This window comes from Chrysochloris asiatica, unplaced genomic scaffold (assembly GCF_000296735.1).
Source record: "Chrysochloris asiatica unplaced genomic scaffold, ChrAsi1.0 scaffold00010, whole genome shotgun sequence".
Classification (NCBI taxonomy): Eukaryota; Metazoa; Chordata; class Mammalia; order Afrosoricida; family Chrysochloridae; genus Chrysochloris; species Chrysochloris asiatica.
In genome coordinates this window covers 24,221,162-24,241,763 of record NW_006408528.1, presented here as the reverse complement: position 1 = coordinate 24,241,763, position 20,602 = coordinate 24,221,162, and the positions used below count along the sequence as shown (strand labels likewise).

General features: G+C 35.4%; 1 protein-coding gene across 1 annotated transcript in view; it reads right to left on the bottom strand.

Moving 5' to 3' along the window:
• SEMA3D (sema domain, immunoglobulin domain (Ig), short basic domain, secreted, (semaphorin) 3D) overlaps positions 1–3,521 on the bottom strand; it is a 192,888-nt gene extending 189,367 nt beyond the window's left edge. The window contains exon 1 of the mRNA XM_006834337.1: positions 3,338–3,521. Within this exon, the coding sequence (XP_006834400.1) occupies positions 3,338–3,488 (151 nt within the window). The 5' untranslated portion in view covers positions 3,489–3,521. The remainder of the gene's footprint in view (positions 1–3,337) is intronic.
• Positions 3,522–20,602: the final 17,081 nt, after the last annotated feature.

The window sequence follows — 20,602 nt, the reverse complement described above, 5'->3', positions numbered from 1 at the left end:
GGTTTCCTGTATGGGGTTTCCTCATAGAGATCCTGTATAGGGTTTCCGAGAAGCAGCTGATGGGTTTGAACCACCGACCTGATAGTTCACAACTGACCTTGTGGGCCAGCGCATTATGCTGTGGTGCCATACCAGGACTACATAGCTGCTTTAAATCCTTACCTGATAACTTAAACATCTAAATAATCTCAAGATTGATTTCTATTAACTATATGTTTCCTGCTATTGTCACATTTTCCTGTTTTCTTGCATGTCCAGTAACTTTGGTTGGGTACTCTGGATGCTACAATACTGAGAATCTTGTTTTCCTTCTGAAAGAAAGGGTTGAGATTTGTCCTGGGAAGCATTTAATGAACTGGTAGATTAGCCTTGATCCTTTTGAGGCTTATTTTTTCTGTTTGTTATGGTAGGTCTGCAGTATCCCCTATGGATAGAGCTGAGCTACTCTTCAAGTGTGACCTTTGAGGGTGTCAGCTGAGTGTTTCGGGTTTCAGTGAGGTCTTTTCATTCTGGCTGTTCAGAACTCTTCTATCTCTCAGAACACTTTGACCTCCAATCTCTCTCTACTCAGCTCATAAATCTGTTTCTATCAAGTCTTTTAGTCTTACCTGGTGGTTTCCTTCTTTTAGGTATCACATTCCTGCTTCTGTGCTTTAACATCTGAAAATAATTTTGCGCAATTTTATAGTTGTTTATGGCAGACAGTGGCCTATACACCATGAAGGCGCTCAGAACTAGGTGGCTTAACAAGAGACTTCTGCCAAAGGTTCAGGCCAGACTCTGTGTTATTTACTGCTTAATCTGAGTTGACTTTCAGAAGACAGCTAACCAGAGAATTTTAGGAAGCCTGCAGCCTCCCTATCCCCTTCTTCTCTTAGCACATTCCCAAGAAGGATATTTACTCAGGTTTCCTGGCCCCAAATGTTAACACAATTTTTACTAACTTCAATTTTTATGATTAACAAAACAATGCTTACAGAATCTTGGAATTGTCTGTTGTCTATTAAAGCATGATTTTATAAATGTCAACCAATTAAATTTTTTTCCTCATGAGTCCTGGATTTTCTGTGCTTAAATTCTATAAAAACTTCTTTTCACTGGAGTCTTTTGTGAATCCTCTGGAAGTGTATAGATCTAGATCATACTAGATCTAGATCATACTAAGTGTATAGATCTAGATCATACTAGATCTAGATCATACTAAGTGTATAGATCTAGATCAATAAACTTCTCTGCTTTAATTTAAAAAGAAATTTCAGTTTATTCTTTGACACTACAAAAGACAGAACCCATGGCAGCATTGAAATTGTTCCCCTGTCCAAATATCTGACACTCATATTTTAGATAACTTTAACATATATCAGCCCAAAAAATACAAGTCAAACCCATTAATCTTTTACTTAAATTATGGCACTATATGAAAATTACAACTGCACTTTCTTGCCTTTTTTATCAGAAGAAAATTGGTCTATGATGTGTTTCAAATCATTCTTTCAGTTTTTTTTTCTCTTTCTACACTCAGCAGAACAAGCTTACACAGTCTGCCTTGAGTCATGGAAGCTCTCAAATACAAAATATTAGTATTAACTTACTGAATGATCTCTCAGAGCTGGTGATGGAAATTATAAAATTACAGTTAGCAGAAACTGCTCAATGGTGTTGTCCTTCTGGAAATTACAAAATTACAGTTAGCAGAAACTGTTCAATGGTGTTGTCCTTCAAGTGGCACCCAGGGTATGACTATCATCCCTTCCATATAGCTCTGATATAGCAGACAGTATGCCGCAGTACTAGTTACTATGACATAGATGGATATCTTGACATTGTGTGTGTGTGTGTGTGTGTGTGTGTGTGTGTGTGTGTGTGTGTGGTAATACACTGACTGCAAGGTCATTTTGAACTGCAAGGTTGGAGGTTTAAATTTATCAGCTGCTCCTTGGAAACCCTATATAGCATCAATGAGTTAGAAATGACTTGACAACACTTAACAACAACAACAACATACCTCACCATAGGTTTCTTGGTTTAATTTGAAACTAAGAAAAAATTGGAGTTGATGAAAATTGAATTAGTTCCAATTAAGAGTAACTATGCTTAAAAACAACGCTTAATTTTTCTTTAGATGTTGTTATCGTTCTATTCCATAATTAGATCAATGTTCCTAAATAAAATCTTGTCATAGACTAATAATAAATATACTTCTGTAAAATATTTCTACACGTGTCTTGCTATTGCTATGTGTCATCTAGTCAGTTTTGACTCATAGTGACTTTGTATAGGGTTCCAAGGGGCAGCTAGTTGGTATGAACTGCCAACTTTGAGATTATCAGTCCAGTGTTTATATACAGGGCCACACTAGGACTCTTTGTATACACAGAGCAATATATAAATTGAAAGATAATACAAGTTCCTTCAAATCTTCAATACCTGAGACATAAATGCCAAATAGTAGCATGTGAAAATGTAATGGGTATAATGTGCTAATTTCACTTACACTTACATTTGCCATCGAATTAGCTTTTATTATTACTGCTTAATTTGTGTTGAAAGTAAACTGTTTTAAAGATCAAAGAACAGCAAAACTGCCATCATAATTTTTAGCTGCCAAGGATTCAACTTAACTTCCTTTCATTAGTTAAGGTATTAGTGAAGTCAAGAGCACATCATAAAAGAAAAAAAAAAAACAGAGGTAAAAAACTCTTTGAGAATAAACCTTGAAAAAAATAAATAAATAAAAAAGGATATGAGACACATGTAGTAAATATGATGGATTTTCAAAGTTTGTGCAAAAATGGAATCAAAAGATAATGGAATTTTTCCACTAATTTTTTGAAGCCACCCATAGTTTTCATCTCTTTATATATTAATATTTCACATACTTTAAAAAATATAATAAAGCATGTATATATTGAGGGATGAAAGATACTTTTGCATATTAAACAGTGCTTGAACATAATTTACTCTGATTAAAATAAATTCTATCTAGGAATAAACTAATCAGCTGTAGCTATGTGGAATTGCTTAACATTTTCCTCTTTTTTTAGGGGCTTACTTGTTTTACTATTAATCTGATTACAATTTACACAATGAATCTCTTAATTGTGTTATTCAGTAGTTGATCATTGTAAATACTGAGCTGAAAAGTATGTATAAACAACTTTGCTGTTTATCTCCCATCACAAATACAATAAATCACTGGACTTTATTATAATTGCTAACACTATGTACATTGCATTGACAACAACATGCATTTATTTCTAAACAAATGAAGTACAGTAGGCAAAAAAAGACATTTAAAAATATTAATATACAATCTGAAAATTATTTACGTATTTACCTTTGTGGGTTAACTTGAGTCGTGGAATATTTTGCTTAGAGGTTCCAGTAACTGGAAGAAACAGCATCACCATGCTTAATATCATCAAAGCATGAAAAAGGTGAAAATCTTGGCTACTGGTCTTTAGGTGTCTTTCTTTTTTAGCATTCATGATGAAAACAATGTTCTCTTTCAGTGTAAATTTAATCTACAAAATAAGAAAGGAACTATTAACATAATAGTTTGTGGATTTCCCTAGTTTAACTAAATTGTCATTTCCAAAATAATATATACAGAATTTAAAAAATAGTTTCTCCCCTTGAGTTATTCTTACAAGAATATTGAAGACAAAATGACTCAGAACTAAGTGGAAGACAACTTGGAACTGAATTTATGCAGATATTGAAACATGTATCACTAGAAATCAGACTCTTAGTGATGTTGATTAGCACTGAAAATTATTAAAATTTTGCAATTATTTTTAAATGACAATTATCAACTATTTCTGTTACATATCAGACTGAATTATTTGATCTTGATAAGAATATGGACATCTTGGTAAGAACACTGGTTAAAAGCCAATTCTTTCCCTATATCAAAACCAACAAACAAAAACATTCAAAAGTTGTTACTGTGAGGGAAAAAAAAAAGTCAACCAAATGTAGGAGTAATTGGAAAAGATAAGGTCAGAACCAACTGTAGGGAGATGTGAGGCCTAAAACAATACATCTCACTTGCAACCTAATCTGTTCCATACAAGATACTGCTGAATAGAAGAACAAACGGTAAAAACTAGTGATTATTAGAAGGAAGGAGGTGGTTATAAACTAGCTTGCCATTAAAAAACCTACGTTGGTTGCTTGGCAAAGATATGGAGTAATAAAAAGTCACATATTTTAAAATTAATGTCAATAATAATAATATAATTACAAATATGTATTGAATACTTATCCTTCAAGTGCAGCCACAACCCTTTCGTCAGTAGAGGCTTGCATATTTTTACAGTCTCGATGGCACTTAAAACAACAACAAATGTGGCACTGCAGGATAATGCATTGGACTCTGAGGTTGGTTTGAACTGCAAACCCACCAGTTGCTCCTTAGAAACTCTATACAGGGTGGCTATGAATCAGAACTGACTTAACAGCACTCAACAACAGCATACATGTTTCAGTGGAATTTACAAATTAAGACAGAGTAGGAAGAAAGATCTGATTATCTCTTTATGAAAAAACAACCAGTGAAAATCCTGTGGATTACAGTTGTTCCATTCCATCAGGCACAGAGTCCTGCACATTGGGCAGGGTTAGGGGATGGCATGAAGGCAGCTAATAACAATGAGCACCATCTGATTTCTCAGTGATTTACATAGACCAAACTGTTCAATTATAAAGATAATTAGTTATCCTCATATTCCTTATAAGGAAACAGGTACAGAATTCAATGTTCCCCCAAGGTCACAGAGCTAGTAAGAGACAGGTCAAGTCACATTGGTTTGGACTCTAACTAGAGTCTACCTTCTTATCTCTACCTTCTTACCCATCTCAGTTCCTGGGCAGGGACCCAAGATTCAAGTTTTAGCCATAAAACTGAATGGGTTAAATTAGAATACCTAATCCTTTGAGTACTGCTCACTATGGTTAAATCAAGTGATTCTGAACTCCTGGTGGACATGTGAGCTTCTCTTCCATCTTTGCTAGGTTTACTAGGCTACTGTCTTCCCAAGCAACAGCCCATAAAACAAATAAACAAACAAACAACCTCATGATAATGACTTCTTAGTAGGTCTACAAGGGTTGACTTGTCATTTGTGTTGTTATGGGCCGTAGAGTCAGTTCCAACTCATGGTGATCCTGTATGGGGTTTCCGAGGCCTTAAATCTTTATGGAAGCAGAAAGCCTCATTGTTTTCCTGAAGAATGGCTGGTGGTCTTGAACTGCTGAACTTGTGATTCCCAATCCAGTGCTTATCCTATGGAGCCACCACACTCCCCAAGGGGTAACTGGTTACATACAAATAATTAAAATGTCATGAAATAAATTCTAAACAGCTATAGATGTGATGCTATGGAGGGCAACTCAAAGGAGTATCATATAAATGTCAGCGAGTCAAGCAAAACTTTATGAAGACAGAGAAAGGAGAATGACAAACCAAAAGAGGCATTTCTGCAAAATAGATACCTGATTCAGGATGCCTTAAAAGCAAGGTGAGTAGCATGTTGGACTTGATTAGATGCCTATGTGGAGAAGGGAAAGGAAGTATAGCATAATCTAGTGGAATAGAAGAGACACCAAAGAGAAACTTAACACAATTCTTAATGTTGTTCCATGCTTCTTCATGTACTCAAGCAATGCTGCCACTTCATACTGCCTATTTACCAGGATTATAATATGTGTGCCATTTCCACCCACATTTACCAGGCAGTCCCTGTTCCATTCATCGCGCCTTGACACTCAAACATGTATTTCCTTCTACCCATACTTCCTCAAAAATAAAAGGCAAATTGAATGTAGAAATTTATTATATTAAACTTCACATCAAACTTAGCCTGAGCTTCTGGATATATGAACTACTACTTTTTTTTCATGACATGTAACAGCATATATAATGTGAATATATGTTTATGTACAGACAAAAGAGAGAGAGCTTTCCATATGTGCATTTTATTAGCAATAATGACCTCAGTACAGGCCATTTCCTGAGAATTAATGAGCAGTCGGAGTTAATGGCCCTTGGCTGTGTATTGAGTTATCTACTCCTCCAACCGATCATTAATCGCTGAGACGTGCCCTGTGCCTCCAACACCATAAGTTAAGAAGATTGATGTTTTGGTTTTCAAAGAACAGTAGTCATACTGTTCCTTGTAACCCAACTCATTAATATTGTTAAATAAGTTAAAAATCAAAGCACTACTTTCTTTCCTACTATGACATTCTGATAAGTGCCTACACGTGCTGAAACATATGCTATGGGCTGGGGGAGGAACAAAACAAAACAAAAGTCCTGCAACTGCTGGATTTTTTTTTTTTTCTTTAAATATTTTTCAACTATAAAACAATCACTCTCTACAGTCTGCTGGTCCTAAATATTTGTTTTTCTTTCCAATAATCCTTTAAAGAGTTAATCTTTTAATTAAGATAATTTATGGCCTAAATGTCTTGCCAATATCCTCTCCACTAATCTATTGACATCTTACTATCTTTCAGAGGGTATGTGTGTGTGTGTGTTGTGCACGTGCATGTTCACATGTGTGTGTCCTGCATCTGGGAGGAATTATGAAGAGAAGTGGGTGTGATTTAACTCAAAGTGGGTGGATTTAGTGAATTGCATAGGCTATACTGTAGCTACTGTCTGTAACAAGCTGGACCTGGAGCCAATTAGCTGCATGTAATCTATTCCAGATGTTCATTGGGACAAATAGCACTCATGGGGATGTTCAGGTGTGGAGCCAATAGGGAGTATTCTGATTATGAGAGGTTTTTACATACTGTTCCACTAAATCAGAGATCCAAATGCATAATCTAACATTCAAGGTCTTGTGCCATTTCCCCAAGGATTGGAAGGAGTCTAAAAGATCAGATGATGGTAACTCATCAAAAAAATTATTTGAAGAGAAGAGATATAAAATTTTACCTTTGAGCTTCGTTGATTTCCCTTATTTATTTAATTTATTTCTAAAGCCATAAAGGAAGGAAAGTTTATTATTAGGATGATGAATAGCTTCTATGCATAGGAAAATAATTACAATAACACAACGTTTTCACACTTGTAAAACTAGAGTATTTATAATAATTAGACATGTTCTCAAGTTACTCTCTGTGTACATAGGTGGAGGAAGAAGGAAAACATTGTTTTTAATTTTTACAAAGAAATATTTGTCATACTCCATCATCACTTGAGAATTCTTTGCCCAACTTAGGAAACAAAAGGAACTATGAATATCCTCAGATGAAAAGGAATATCTTCATAAACGTATGTTGGTTAAATTGTAGATATTATTTTCCACACACTGCTTGATTAGGTGGTTTCCTTTTATAGTGAATAAATATGATTAGTTATTCATAATGTTACTTTATGGCATGGTGATATAAAAGAATCCTTACAGCCAAAGAGGCAATATAGGTAAATAAATAAGTAGCTTTATGGTGGCAGAGAACTATTGTATAAGGATAAATAAAAACACTATTGATACAAAATCATAGAAATATTTATTTTAATAACATACAAATGTGAAGCTATCATTTGTTGATATATCCTCCATTTAGGTCTATACAGTTCTGAGGGCAGTATTTATATCTCCCTAGCCCTTCCGGTTCGAAACTACCAGCCGCTCCGCGGGAGAAAGATGAGGCTTTCTACTCCCGTTAAGATTTACACCCTCGGAAACCCTGTACAGGGTCGCTATGGGTTGGACCTGACTCGATGGCACTTAACAACAAAGCCCTTCCCTGAAAGGAGCTCTGGTAGCATAGTGGTTACAAATTGGGCTGCGAACGGCAAGGTCAGCAGTTCAAAACTACAAGCTGTTCCGTGGGAGAAAGATGAGGCTTTCTGCTCCAGTAAAGATTTACAGCCTTGGAAACCCTGTACAGGGTCGCTATGAGTCAGAACCGACTCCACAGCACATAACCACCAACCACCAGCAGCCCTTCCCTGAAGGTCAGCATTTCAATCCCACCATTTGCTCCTCAGAAACCTTATACACGGCCACTATGAGTTGGAATCAACTTGAAGGCACATAACAACCACCACCCCTTCCCTGAAGAATTCTGTGCTCTTCCATTTATATCACACTAAAATGGCAGCATTGGCATCGTTCAAGGACTCAAATTATGCTTATCTTAAGCATTCTTTGGATTTGGGGAATAAAAAAGATGTCAGAAGGGACAAAATTAGGGTTGGAGGGTGGTTTGGGAAAGATTTCCCATTGAAACTGTCATAAGACAGCCTTTGCTGCCTTGAAGAATGAGCAGGTACACGGTCATGATGGGAAAAAAATCCTCTGTGTAACTTTCCTGGTTTTTGTCTCACCAATGCAATTTTCCACTATCTTAAAATCCTTCCTAATAAATCCCTGATGGTTCTGAGTCCTTTGAGAAAATCTATCAATGGTTTCCCTTTGGAATCCTAAAAACAGTCACTCTAGTCTTTAGAGATGACCTCTCTGTCTTGAATTTTACTGGCCCAGCAGATTGCCTTGGATGGCATTGTTTTGACTGGACATTTTTATTTTGGAGGCATCCTAAGAAGATCTGTAGCAACGGGTTCAAACATAACAGTAGTGTTTCTGTTGTGCACAGGGTCACTATGAGTTGAATCTGACAACCACTTAACAAGTAATGAGATCACCAAGAGAACTTGGCTGTAGCCATTCACTGATCACAGAAACAACAAAGAGTAACTGGTGGGTTTGAATCAATGACCAGGGATTAGGACTCCAGTGCTTATCCTACAGTGACACACCAGGACTCCAAATTGCTATCATAATTTTCCCATCAATTGGTGTATTCCCATGGAGTCTAAAAGACAATCAAATTTTTCAGAAATAATGAGGAAAAGATGCACATTTGATTAAATGCTAACATCATTTCTAGTAGTCTTATTATTACCAGTGATATTTTACCACACTCAATACTAAGTATGGACATTATTAGGAATCAATTGCACAGTTGCGCTAAACTATTTGTCAGTAAATACTTGTTTGTCAGCAAATAGTAAATAGCAATCATTATATTTTCATTTTGTAGTGATTTAAATGTTAAGTTTGTATTTTCAAAATACACTAAAATTAAATTGTTGTCAACAAAGAACTGGTTTCATGGTATTTGGGTTGCATTACTTATAACAATGTGCAATACCAAATCAAATTCTTAAAGTTCTTATCCCCAGTGAATTCAGCTTAATAGAAAATAATGTAGTAGTGAGATTTCAAAATATACATGTGTAATTTCTTATATTTAATATTGTAGGTTGTATTATCCTGAACATAACAGTAAAAACAATGCTTAAGTTATACAGTGTCTCAATGATATGAAGTACAAACCAAAGTTCAAACTGTTCAAATAATAAACAAATTTATAAGAAACTGATTTAAAAAAAAACTATTGAAAATTACTTTACTTGTCAAAAATTAAGAAGCTGAAGCACTTACTGATGAAGCTAAAAGATGGCTGTTTTCTGTATAGATTATGACTAAATGCGAAGAAAACACAAATCCTTAAAATAGGACCAGTAAATCACATCACGGTGAATAGAGAAAGAAAATGAAGTTGCAACAACTGCATTCTACTTGGATCAACAATCAGTGTTGGAAGCAGTAGTCACGAAATCAGACAACATATTGCATTGGGCAAATCTCTTGCAAAAGAACTCTTTAAATTTTTTAAAAGTTATGATGTCACTTTGGTAACTGATATGTGCCTGACCCTTGTTAAGTGCTGTTGAGTAGGTTCCAAATCAAAGTGACCCTGTGTAGGGTTTCCAAGAAGCAGCTGGTATGTTTGAACTGCCAACTCTGTGATTAACAGATTACAGCACCACACCAGGATTCTGCTCCTGACACTAGCATGGTCTTTTCAGTTGTCTCAAATGTATGTGAAAAGTGGATGATGAAAAACAGAAAACTTAAAAGAAGATTTGATGCATTCAAACTGCAGTGTTGGCAAAGAATTTATAATATATTTCGGACTGCTGGATGAAGGAACATGCAAGTCTTTGAAGATGTACAACCAGAACGCTCCTTACAAGGACGACCAAACTATAGCTCTCTTACTCTGGATTTGCCATTAGAAAAGACCAATCCCTAGAAAAGGAAACCCTGCTTCATAAAGTGTCAAAAACATTGTGAACAACCTCGGTGAGCTAGACTGACCTAACAGTCACAACAAGGGACTAGAAACATCAACAATCCTGAAGATAGCACAGAACTAGGCAATGTTTCATTCTGCTATTCAGCAGATCACCAAGAGCTGGTGTCACCCCGTCATGCATTTATTAGTGAGAAGTTGATATCTCTAATCTATTTGAATGCTTTTTTTTAATCTTAATGAATTTTTTTATTACCAAAATTAAGTGATGTTTTGGCAAATATCCAAGAATACTACTTTCCCAAAAAATATTAAGCTATTAATTTCAATGGTGAGTTATGTATCCATTAAATATTTGCTGAGATTTTATAATATTTATCTAATATTTTCCTTAATGTGGACAATAAATGGAGTTGAATCTTAAGAAACTTACTGCTTTAGTAATAAAATGTTATGGGTTTTTCTACATACAAACTAATGTGGTGCCGCATAGTCTCTGTACCAGCAGAAATAATTATACACTTAGAGACTTATTTTTCAAAGTAATATACATTTTTAAAAATATATTTTTAAATGTTGTCATGGTGCTTGCTCCAAATGAACTTATAGTAAGGTTGGAACACGGTAGCGATGGGAAAAAAAGAGTCAGGTGTCTGTGTAAGAATGACCAACAAAATGCAAAATTGAGGGTTTGTTTTAATTTCCTAAGCTAGGTGGTAGTCCTGTTTGTTGTTTTGTTTGGCATAATCTTCACATGTATCTTAATTTTAAATTACAAATATTTATTGAAAAACTAATGCAAAAAATTATGGCACCAAGCCATCTCTTCCACAGTGCTCTATATTCAGTTGGGTTCGAAAATTCATTATAACATTCACACAGAACTCAGTCACCATACTCAAAGTTATGGGTTTTATTAGGATAGTTGATTTATATATATATAATAGTATTTAAATAAATTACTACACTAAGTAAAAATTATAACTTTTGTTGTTGTTAAGTACCGTGGAATCGGTTCCGACTCATAATGACCCTGCACAGAGTTTCTGAGGCTGTAAATCTTTACGGGAGCAGACCGCCTCATCTTTCTCCCGCGGAACCACTGGTAGTTTCGAACTGCCGACCTTCAGGTTATCAGCCCGATTCGTAACCACTACGCTACCAGAGTAACACTTGTTTACTCATTAATTAATTTAGAAATCTCAAACTTGAAACTGTCAAAACCCCCACCATGGATTCTGTTTAACCCCAAACACTTTGAAGCAGCAGACGATGACATCCCAGAATAGTCTATCAGCATTTCCAATAGTTAATAACAAAATTCTTAATTTACAAGACAGCCTGTAGCGTAAGAATGTGATCTTAACGCTATATCTCACACATTTTACAGGAATGCATATACTTTTGATATCAAAACACTTGTAAGTTAAATGAATTCTATATAGCTTTTTTTTTTTTTAAGAAAAAGAAGATATCCCAAACACTTTCACACTATTTGTTTCTTCTTTCACTATTTAATGAAACACCTTGGAGATATAAGAATTTCTAGCAACTGAGACATTCCATCTGCATAAGGGAAAATGTTAAATAATTCACCTCATAAACACTATCTTCGAATAAAAATAGCATAGGAAATTTGGAATTCTGAAAACTAGTTTTTATATCAAATTTGAATCTTATTATATTTGACCCAACTCAGCTACTAGTCAATGTGATGAATTAAATAATAGTTGGCTATGCAAACAAAGAAGCAATGAAGCAAAACTGTCTAGCACTCTTATCCAACAATAGTTCTTTACTGATCTGTTGTTTATATTCCTAGTGATAATCCATGCACAGATATTTCACCTTACTTTAAATTATTTCAAATGCAATTGCTTCAGTCTATATCAATTTCTAATTCTGTCTTCCTTGGGGGAATATTGAAAAGTAAACTTGCATTCTCAGATCATTGTTGGGGATTAGTCCCCTTAAAAAGATGGGTCTCTTGCAGGCAGTTATTCATATAGTGCTTTACTGAATTCTGCCACAGATAATTTATCAACCATTAGCAAAAATTCAAGATTCCTAAGTCCTCCTCTCCCAGTCAAAAGGGAATTTAAATAGCCTTGTGTCCTTTGCCGAATTTAAGGGCATAATTATACTGTGGAATAATGCACTGGACCAAAAGGTCAGTTTGAACTGCAAAGCCAGAAGTTCAAATTCACCAGTCTCTCCTCAGAAACCCTATACAGGGTCACTATGAGTCAAAATCGACTCAATGGCACATAATAACAACTGTCATACTCAAAGTACCAATAACATATGTCTGTAATTCAAGATATAATATGCATTGGATCTCAATAGGTTAAAAAAATATGTTGGCATATATCCTGCTTCATTCAGTGCACTATTTCCTATTCCACCCCTTCCCTTATTTAAAAAAAAAAAAACTCATACAAAGGTTTTTCATGAACTTTTATTAAGGTCCTTTGCTTTCAGCTATCTTAAAAAATTTCTCTCCCTAATTATAATGACACTTAAGAACGTTCTATGCTTCATGTTAGTGGCTGATGCCTTTGAAATATATGTAGAATTACTTCAAGTAGCTGGTGGTGTGCGGTCAAGTCGGTTCTGATTCTTAGCAACCCTGTACAGGCTTTCCCAGGCTGTAAATCTTTTACAGGGACAGAAAGCCTCATTTTTCTTCTGAGGAGCGGCTGGTAGATTTGAACTACTGACCTTTTAGTTAGCAGTTCAATGGGTAACCAGTGCACTATCAGGGCCATCTCATTTTTAAATAGCTAGCTATATTTTGTCCAAAGGAGCTCTGGTAGCATAGTGGTCACCAATCGCGATGCAAACCTCAAGGTCAGCAGTTTGAAACTACCTGCTGCTCTGCAAGAGAAAGATGAGGCTTTCTGCTCCCGTAAAGATTTACAGCCTCAGAAACCCTGTTCAGGGTTTCTATGAGTCGGAACCAACTCGACGACACTTAACAACAACAACCACAACATATTTTGTCCAAGCTCAATTTTTAAAAAGTGGTTTAAAATTTTTTTATTAGAAAATATATAGTGAAATTCCATGAAGCTTAAAAAATATGGTTGGTCTAGCTTCATTGTTAACATTCTATGATTATATGTCACATACTAGTGTGGCGCTGTGGGTTAATGCGCCAGACTGCAAAGTCAATTTGAATCAAAAGGTCAGCGGTTCACACTCACCAGCGGCTCCTCGGAAACCCTATACAGGGTCTCTATGGGTCGGAACCACCTGGACAGCACATAACAACAACAATAACAGCAACATATATGATTGTATATGGAAACATAACAAAGCAGAAACACAAAGAAACATTTAGTTTATTCATTATGATAAACTCTAAAATAGAGAAGCATTATCTCCTTAGTGAAAGCATGTATTAAATGAGATATTATTTAAGATCCAATTAGGCTCTTCTATATTTTAATAAATGAAATATAAGATTTCGAGTAAAAAATCTTCCACACTCCAGTTACATTAAACTGCCTGTCCATGTCCATAGCTGAGGCCAATATTAAGTGTGCACATGAAGTTATTCTGTTGAATAGACGAGTGACATTGGATTCTGTGGTGAATCATTTTCAAATCAGCCATGGCTCTGCCTATGAAATAATCCACGACAGACTTGGGTTTCAAAAAGTTTTTGCAAGATGGGTACCGAAACAACTTATGAAAGAGCATAAACAAAAGCATTTGGAGATCTGCAAACAAAATGTGACAAACTCAAAGGAAGGGAAAAGTTTCTTTTTAAAAAAATTGTTACTTTTGATCAGACATGGATTCATCAGTATGAACCAGAGAATAAATGGCAGAGTATGGAGTGGAAATATCCTCAATCACCAACCAAGAAAAAGTTCAAAAGTCAACCATCAGCTGGAAAATTTGATGCTTACAGTTTTCTGAGATTCTCAAGAGCCTGTCCTGGAACACTATCAGGGAAAAGACTCAGTAATCAACAGCACTCATTATAGTGATATGCTCATTAAAGAGCTGAAGCCTAAACTTCAGATTAAATGCAGAGGACTGCTATCCAAGGGCACTGTGACACATCTTGCATGACAATACACTGTACACACATACTGTTGACACTCTGCCAAAACTTCATTTTGAGGTGTTAAAGCCTCCTCACTATAATCCCAATGTTGCTTCATCAATCAGACTGTCACCTGTTTGGTGCCCTGAATGCAGTCCTTCAAAGGTGAAGATTCACCTCTGATGAAGAAGTGAAAACAACAGTGCATTCGGGGCTTGCAGTTCAGCCTAAAACATTTTCAATAAAGGAATATGAAGCTTGTTGACAAACAGACAAAGTGTACTGAAAAGCAAGAAGAGGATGTCCGAAATGAGGTATTTGTCTTTTCTAAAAGTAGCTTAAAATAAATTCTAAAGCCAGAGTGTGGATAATTTTTGAGTCACCCTTATATACATATGTTGCTGTTGTTGTTTGTGCCATGGAGTCAGTTCCGACTCATAGCAACCCTGTACAGGGTTTCTGAGGCTGTAAATCTTTACGGTAGCAGAAAGCCTCATCTTTCTCCTGCAGGATAGCTGGTAGTTTCGAAGTGCTCTCTAGGTTTGCAATCCAATTCGTAACCACTACACTACCAGAGCTCCTTTTATATACATGTAGGGGTTGCAAAAAGTATGTGTTGGAATTATTTTCCTTCCTTTTTTTCATACATACTAAAGGACCTCGTACATATACATCAAAAGTCCCTGAGTTACAAATGTCAGACCTTACATGTAACCTGTAGTTACAAATCAAGCCACGTAAAGCCCGTTATATTAAAGAATTCAGGTGTATATGATGGTTCTTCATAACAAATGGATATTACTTTGTGATATGGCATCAAATATTATTATTATAATTACTGTATTATTATGTTGAAGATGTTTTAATGCATCTGGAAGTGTTGCTTTGATTTTTTTAGGCATACATTATATACTGTGGTTCCATAGGATATACACTGGACTGCGAACCACAAGGTTGGCAGTTTGAGCCCACTAGTTGCTCCATGGAAGAAAGATGAGGCCTTCTGCTCCCACAAAGATTTAACACCTGGAAAAGTCTATGCAGGGTCATTTTGAGTCAGAACTGATACCACAGCACTTAACAACAACAATATAATGTATACCAAGACAAAGATTTGACTGACCATAGATACGAACCATACCTAACTGTTCCGTATATTCAAATTTGACTTAAAGACAGATTTAGGAACAGAAGTCCATAATCTGGGTGCTGTCTGTATATATGTTTTCTTTCAATCACATTTTAAACTATTCCAGACCTGTAAACATGCCAAGTATTATTTATAACGGTTTTCACAATTACTATATTTATAGCATACCAAAGATTTGAGGCTGTCTCTCCCACAGACTCATAGACCAACTGTGCCTCTTCCAATTTCTTAATACATATTCCAATTTCTTAATATATGTCTAAGATGTTATATTAAAAGCACATATTATAAAAATCCATTCCATATTCAATATCGTAACTAAATATTTACATTGTTATTAAATACTTCTATGACATGAGCTTTACTTTAAAATTCTTATTTCAATTTATGAAATTATCATATTATTAAAATATTAGAAAATACTAAATTTAGATAATAAAATTGTGATTTGTTATTAATTTACTAATGACTAATAGTATTAGAAATTAATACAAGTAAAATAAATGTCAATGCATATTTCTAAATAGTATAACTATAAAATTATTCGATGTTTTCTAACTAGTAGAAGTTTTTGCACTATATATATATGCATTCATATGAGGCTATACAAACTTTAAAGATACACTGGATATGTAATATGGAAGCATAAGGTGTACCTTTTTAAAAAGTTCGTGGGTAAAGTTAAATACTTCCTTTTATCTTGTTGTTGTTAAGTGCTGTAGAGCCGTTTCTGACCCATAGCGACCCTGTATAAGGTTTCCAAGAAGCATCTGATGAATTTGAACCACCGACCCTGTGGCTGAAATGACTTTGAAGTCCAGTGTGTTAGTCCACAGAGCTACACCAAGACTCCTCCTTTTATTTAATTTCTCTTAATTTGTTGTTTGGTGTCCTAAAGTGCCGTTGAATTGGTTCCAACTCATAGAGACCCTGTATAGGGTTTCCGAGGAACGGCTGGTGAATTAGAACGCCGACCTTGAAGTTCAAATCAACCTTGCAGTCCAGTGAATTATCCTACAGAGCCACACCAGGTCTCCCTACTTCTTAATACACATAGTAAAATAGTTCCTAGAATTAATATATTTGTATTTTAAAAGTAACTTACAACTTAACTGCTCAATGCATGAAGAATATACCTACGCAAAGTCAAAGTATGTGTTGTGTGCGGTCTCATTATAGTGAGACGATGAAGAAATGCCAGGCATCCCCATATCGCTAAAACCCACTGGTTATCCTTATGTAAACATGTTTCTTTTTTGCTTTTTTATGGCCAACAGCTCTGGTGAATTCATGTGCTGATTATTTAGGCTGTCCAATTTCCCCTTCTACCTTCATTGCCACCCTTATCTAGTTCCTATTTACTAGTTTTCTGTGATATGTATAATTTCATTTTTATAGTTTTAGCTATCTCTGAACAACTGGACTTAAACATCCATCCCAAATCATTCTGCTTAAAAAAAAAAAAAAAAAAAGGATCCAGTTAAAATAAGCAAGGAATTACTGAATTGAGCACACAGTTACAGATGACCATTTCTTCTCTCTCCCGCTCTTTTTATATCTTCCTCTCTCAGAGAAAATACCATATCCTTCTACTCTACGACCTCCAAGACTGACTCCAAACTGAAACTTGTACTATAATCAGAAATTTAAAATACAGAATTCACCTCAGATAACCTCTCAAAATCCTCAATAATTAAACCCATTCATTTTTACCATGTGTTCTATAGCAACTGAGAGTTGGAATCTACTCATCGGAAACTGAAATAGCAACTGAGATAAAATTCTTGAAACTCCCAGGGGTAGCACAAGCTAGTGGTTAAGAGCGCAAACCCTGGCTTTACTATGATTTTGTTTATAATCCCTGTTTTGCCACTTATCAATTTTATGCCCTGAGAGAATTCACTTAATTCCTCTAAATCCAGCTTCCTCATCTATAATACAGGGTTAACAGTTCTTATCTAATGCAATTGCGTTGGAAATAAGATGAGATAACACATGGAAAGCACTTAGTACCTTGTCTGGCACATGGCTAGCTTTCAACAAATGTTAACTTAAAGCAACTATTTTCTTAAGAAATTAAATGAAAATGAAATTTGCACGGAAACCTGGAAACTCCCATGTTCTCCAAGCATGTTTGCAAATGTGTTTGTGTAATTTGGCACTAAAGTTCCCAACTCTTACTCTATAATGTAATTTTTAAAAAATGCACAACATGATAAGATTCCTATTACAGTAATAACAAACCATTATTTTCTCTGAGCTTCCAATTTGTTGAACTTATATGCACTGCCAAAATGGAATCCTAACCCAGAGAATGGACTTGATTGCTCTATTGAATATAGAATATCTTTAAAACTAAACAGTAAAAGAGAGAGTAAGAAAGACATTTTTTTTTTTAAATACTAGTTACTAAGTAGGTTGAAGAACAATTCTATCATAAAATCTTGAACCTGAGATCAATGCAAATACAGGTATAACTAGAGTTCTGGTGTGATGTTGTAGGATAATGTCAGCAGTTCAAACCCACCTGTCACTCCTTTGAGTCAGAACTAACTTGATGGCACAAAACAACAAGAACACAGACATACCTTGTAGATAGTGTAGCTTTAGTTTCAGACCACCACAAGAAACTGAGTCACTCAGATTTTCTGTTTTCCCAGTGCACATAAAAGTTATATTTATATTATACAGTAGTCTACTAAGTATGTCATAGCATTTTTTAAAAGTTTGAAATATTATCAGAATTGCCAAAATGTGACCCAAAGAGCATATGTTGTTGGGAAATAGTGCCAGCAGACTTGCTCAACGCAGGGTTGGCACAACCTTCAATCCATAAAATACTTAGCATCTGTGAGTCTCAATTAGATGAAGCACAATAACATGAGGTAGCCATTTAGAACTGGTTTCAGCAATCAGTGAATCTAAAATTGCATCTGAAGGTTTATTTGGCATGATGATAGTCCAATAACTTTATAAATATAAACAAATTTAGCTTTCATTATGACTGTTGGCATTTTTCAAAATCTTTAAAACACTAAAATCAGGTTTTGTTTTTGTTTTTTGTTTTGTTAATCTTTCCAAATGGTATTTAGGCCATTGTCAGTGTTTCATAAAATTTGTGTTTTTGCCTTCCCAAGCAAGCATATTCTTCATTTGTAGACATATGTATTTTTAAGCTACAGGAGGACAGGGAAAACATCTATCATATTGCGACTGGATCATAGTGCCAGGCACAGACTAGGCAAAGATACTATACATATTTGTTGAATAAATGAACAAAGCCGCCAATCCTTTCCTATTTCTTTAACCAGTCCATTTAAGCTGTAAGGTTGGTGGTTCAATCTCACCAGCCACTCCTAAGAAACCCTAGGTTTGCTAGGAGTCAGAACCGACTCTATGGCACTTAACAACAACACCATGATGGTAAAGCAGCTAAAATCACAAACCATGGAGATACGAAAACTTTGAGTAGCCACAAGAATCCAAGAAACATGACGGGGTTAGGGCACTAAACTAGAATGGCCCATGGCGGTTATACTCACAATAAAAAAATAGACATGAGAAATGATTGAATGGTTCCAGGACATTTTGCGTATCTTTTCCAGTTTTCAGAAGCACAGTTTTCCTGATTCTCAGTTCAAAGTGTTACAGAAAACCCCTATGTCGAGAGATGGGACATGAAATAGTGGGAAAAATTTGGAGTCAAATGGGCTTGGGTATGAATTCTAGTTTAACAACTTTCTGGACAAGATTTTCTTCAAATTTAAAAAGAATAATAACTCATTTGTTACATTACTGGGTTTGAATTTTTTTTAAAAATGTTAAAGTCCTTGCTCACATGTTGTTGTTGTTGTTGTTCAGAGTTGCCGAGTCAGTTCTGACTCATAGCAACCATGTACAGGGTTTCCAAGGGGCTGTTTGTGGGTTTGAACCACCAACCCTGCTGTTAGCAGTCTAGTGCTGATCCTACAGTGCCACACCAGGACTTCATTGTTGTTGTTGTTAAGTGCCATCGAGTCAGTTCTAATTCATAATGATCCTGTATAGGGTTTCCAAGGAGCTGTTGGTGAGTTTGAATTACTGACCTCATGGTTAGCAGTCCAGTGCTTATCCTACACCACACATCAGGACTTCATAGTCCGTGTGTGAAATAAACAATAGCAACTATGACTATTATTTCCTGAGTTGGTTTGCTTTTCCAATGAATTCTATTGATGTTAAACGCCGCTAACTCAGCGACCTGTGATTTTTGAGGTGAACAAAAACTCACTTAATGAGAAAGGAGGTTTTATTCAGTTGCACCACCCCTTCTCCCATGGCCCAGTGGAGACATTTGTACTATAAGGAAATATATTTTAATATCACCTTTCTGCTTCCCCTTTAGAATTTTCTGTCAATTATTGAGTTTCAACCAGAGGACAAAGCATAAAACTGAACATGAGCAGAAAAATCTACACACATATTTAAAAGCTAGTCCATTAAGCATCCATGATGTCGCTACAATTCCCACATTCCAAGAACTTTCATAGCACAGACCTTGTCCTTAGTAAATTCATATCCAGATTAAACAGGGAATGAAAAAGCAATATCTAAGTGGTAAAATATGCAAGCAACTTCAAGAAAAAAAAAGCAAAGATATACAGATTATTACTATCTTGGGCAAGAAAGAATGTGAACTTCAATTTTAATAGTGCATGTGTATGTCTTTTGGAATGCCAAAGAAGAATAAAAAATTCTGTCTTTGCACTTCAAAAAATCAGTCCTTCAGCCATATCTTTCAGTAAAACTCATATTGCATTTTAACCAAAAACTTAAACTCATTGTTCAGAAGTTGATTCGGACTCAGACAGACTGTATGGTAGGTAGAACTTCTTCACAGGATTTCCAAGGCTGAAATCTTTACAAAAGCTGATTGCCACATCTTCTTCCTGTAGAGAGACTGGTGGGTTCAAACAGCTGACCTTTCAATTAGCAGCTTAATTACTGCACCACCAGGGCTCCTTATAGTGCTTTACTTTCATGAAAATTAAGGTTCCTTTAAAAATTCAGCTTGTTTACAATTTTACTTATGCACTCAAAAATGACTGACTGCCAAGGAAAATGACAAGCATCAGTATTAAATGGTCATGCAATTCTGATTTTTTCAATATTGTTTTCAGCTCACTTGAAACAAGCATATTAAAATCTATCTATCTATCCATCTCTCAAGTGTAAATTTGTAAGTTAACCTATTTTAGAAAAATTGACTATAATATGCAAATGTTCTTTGAAGA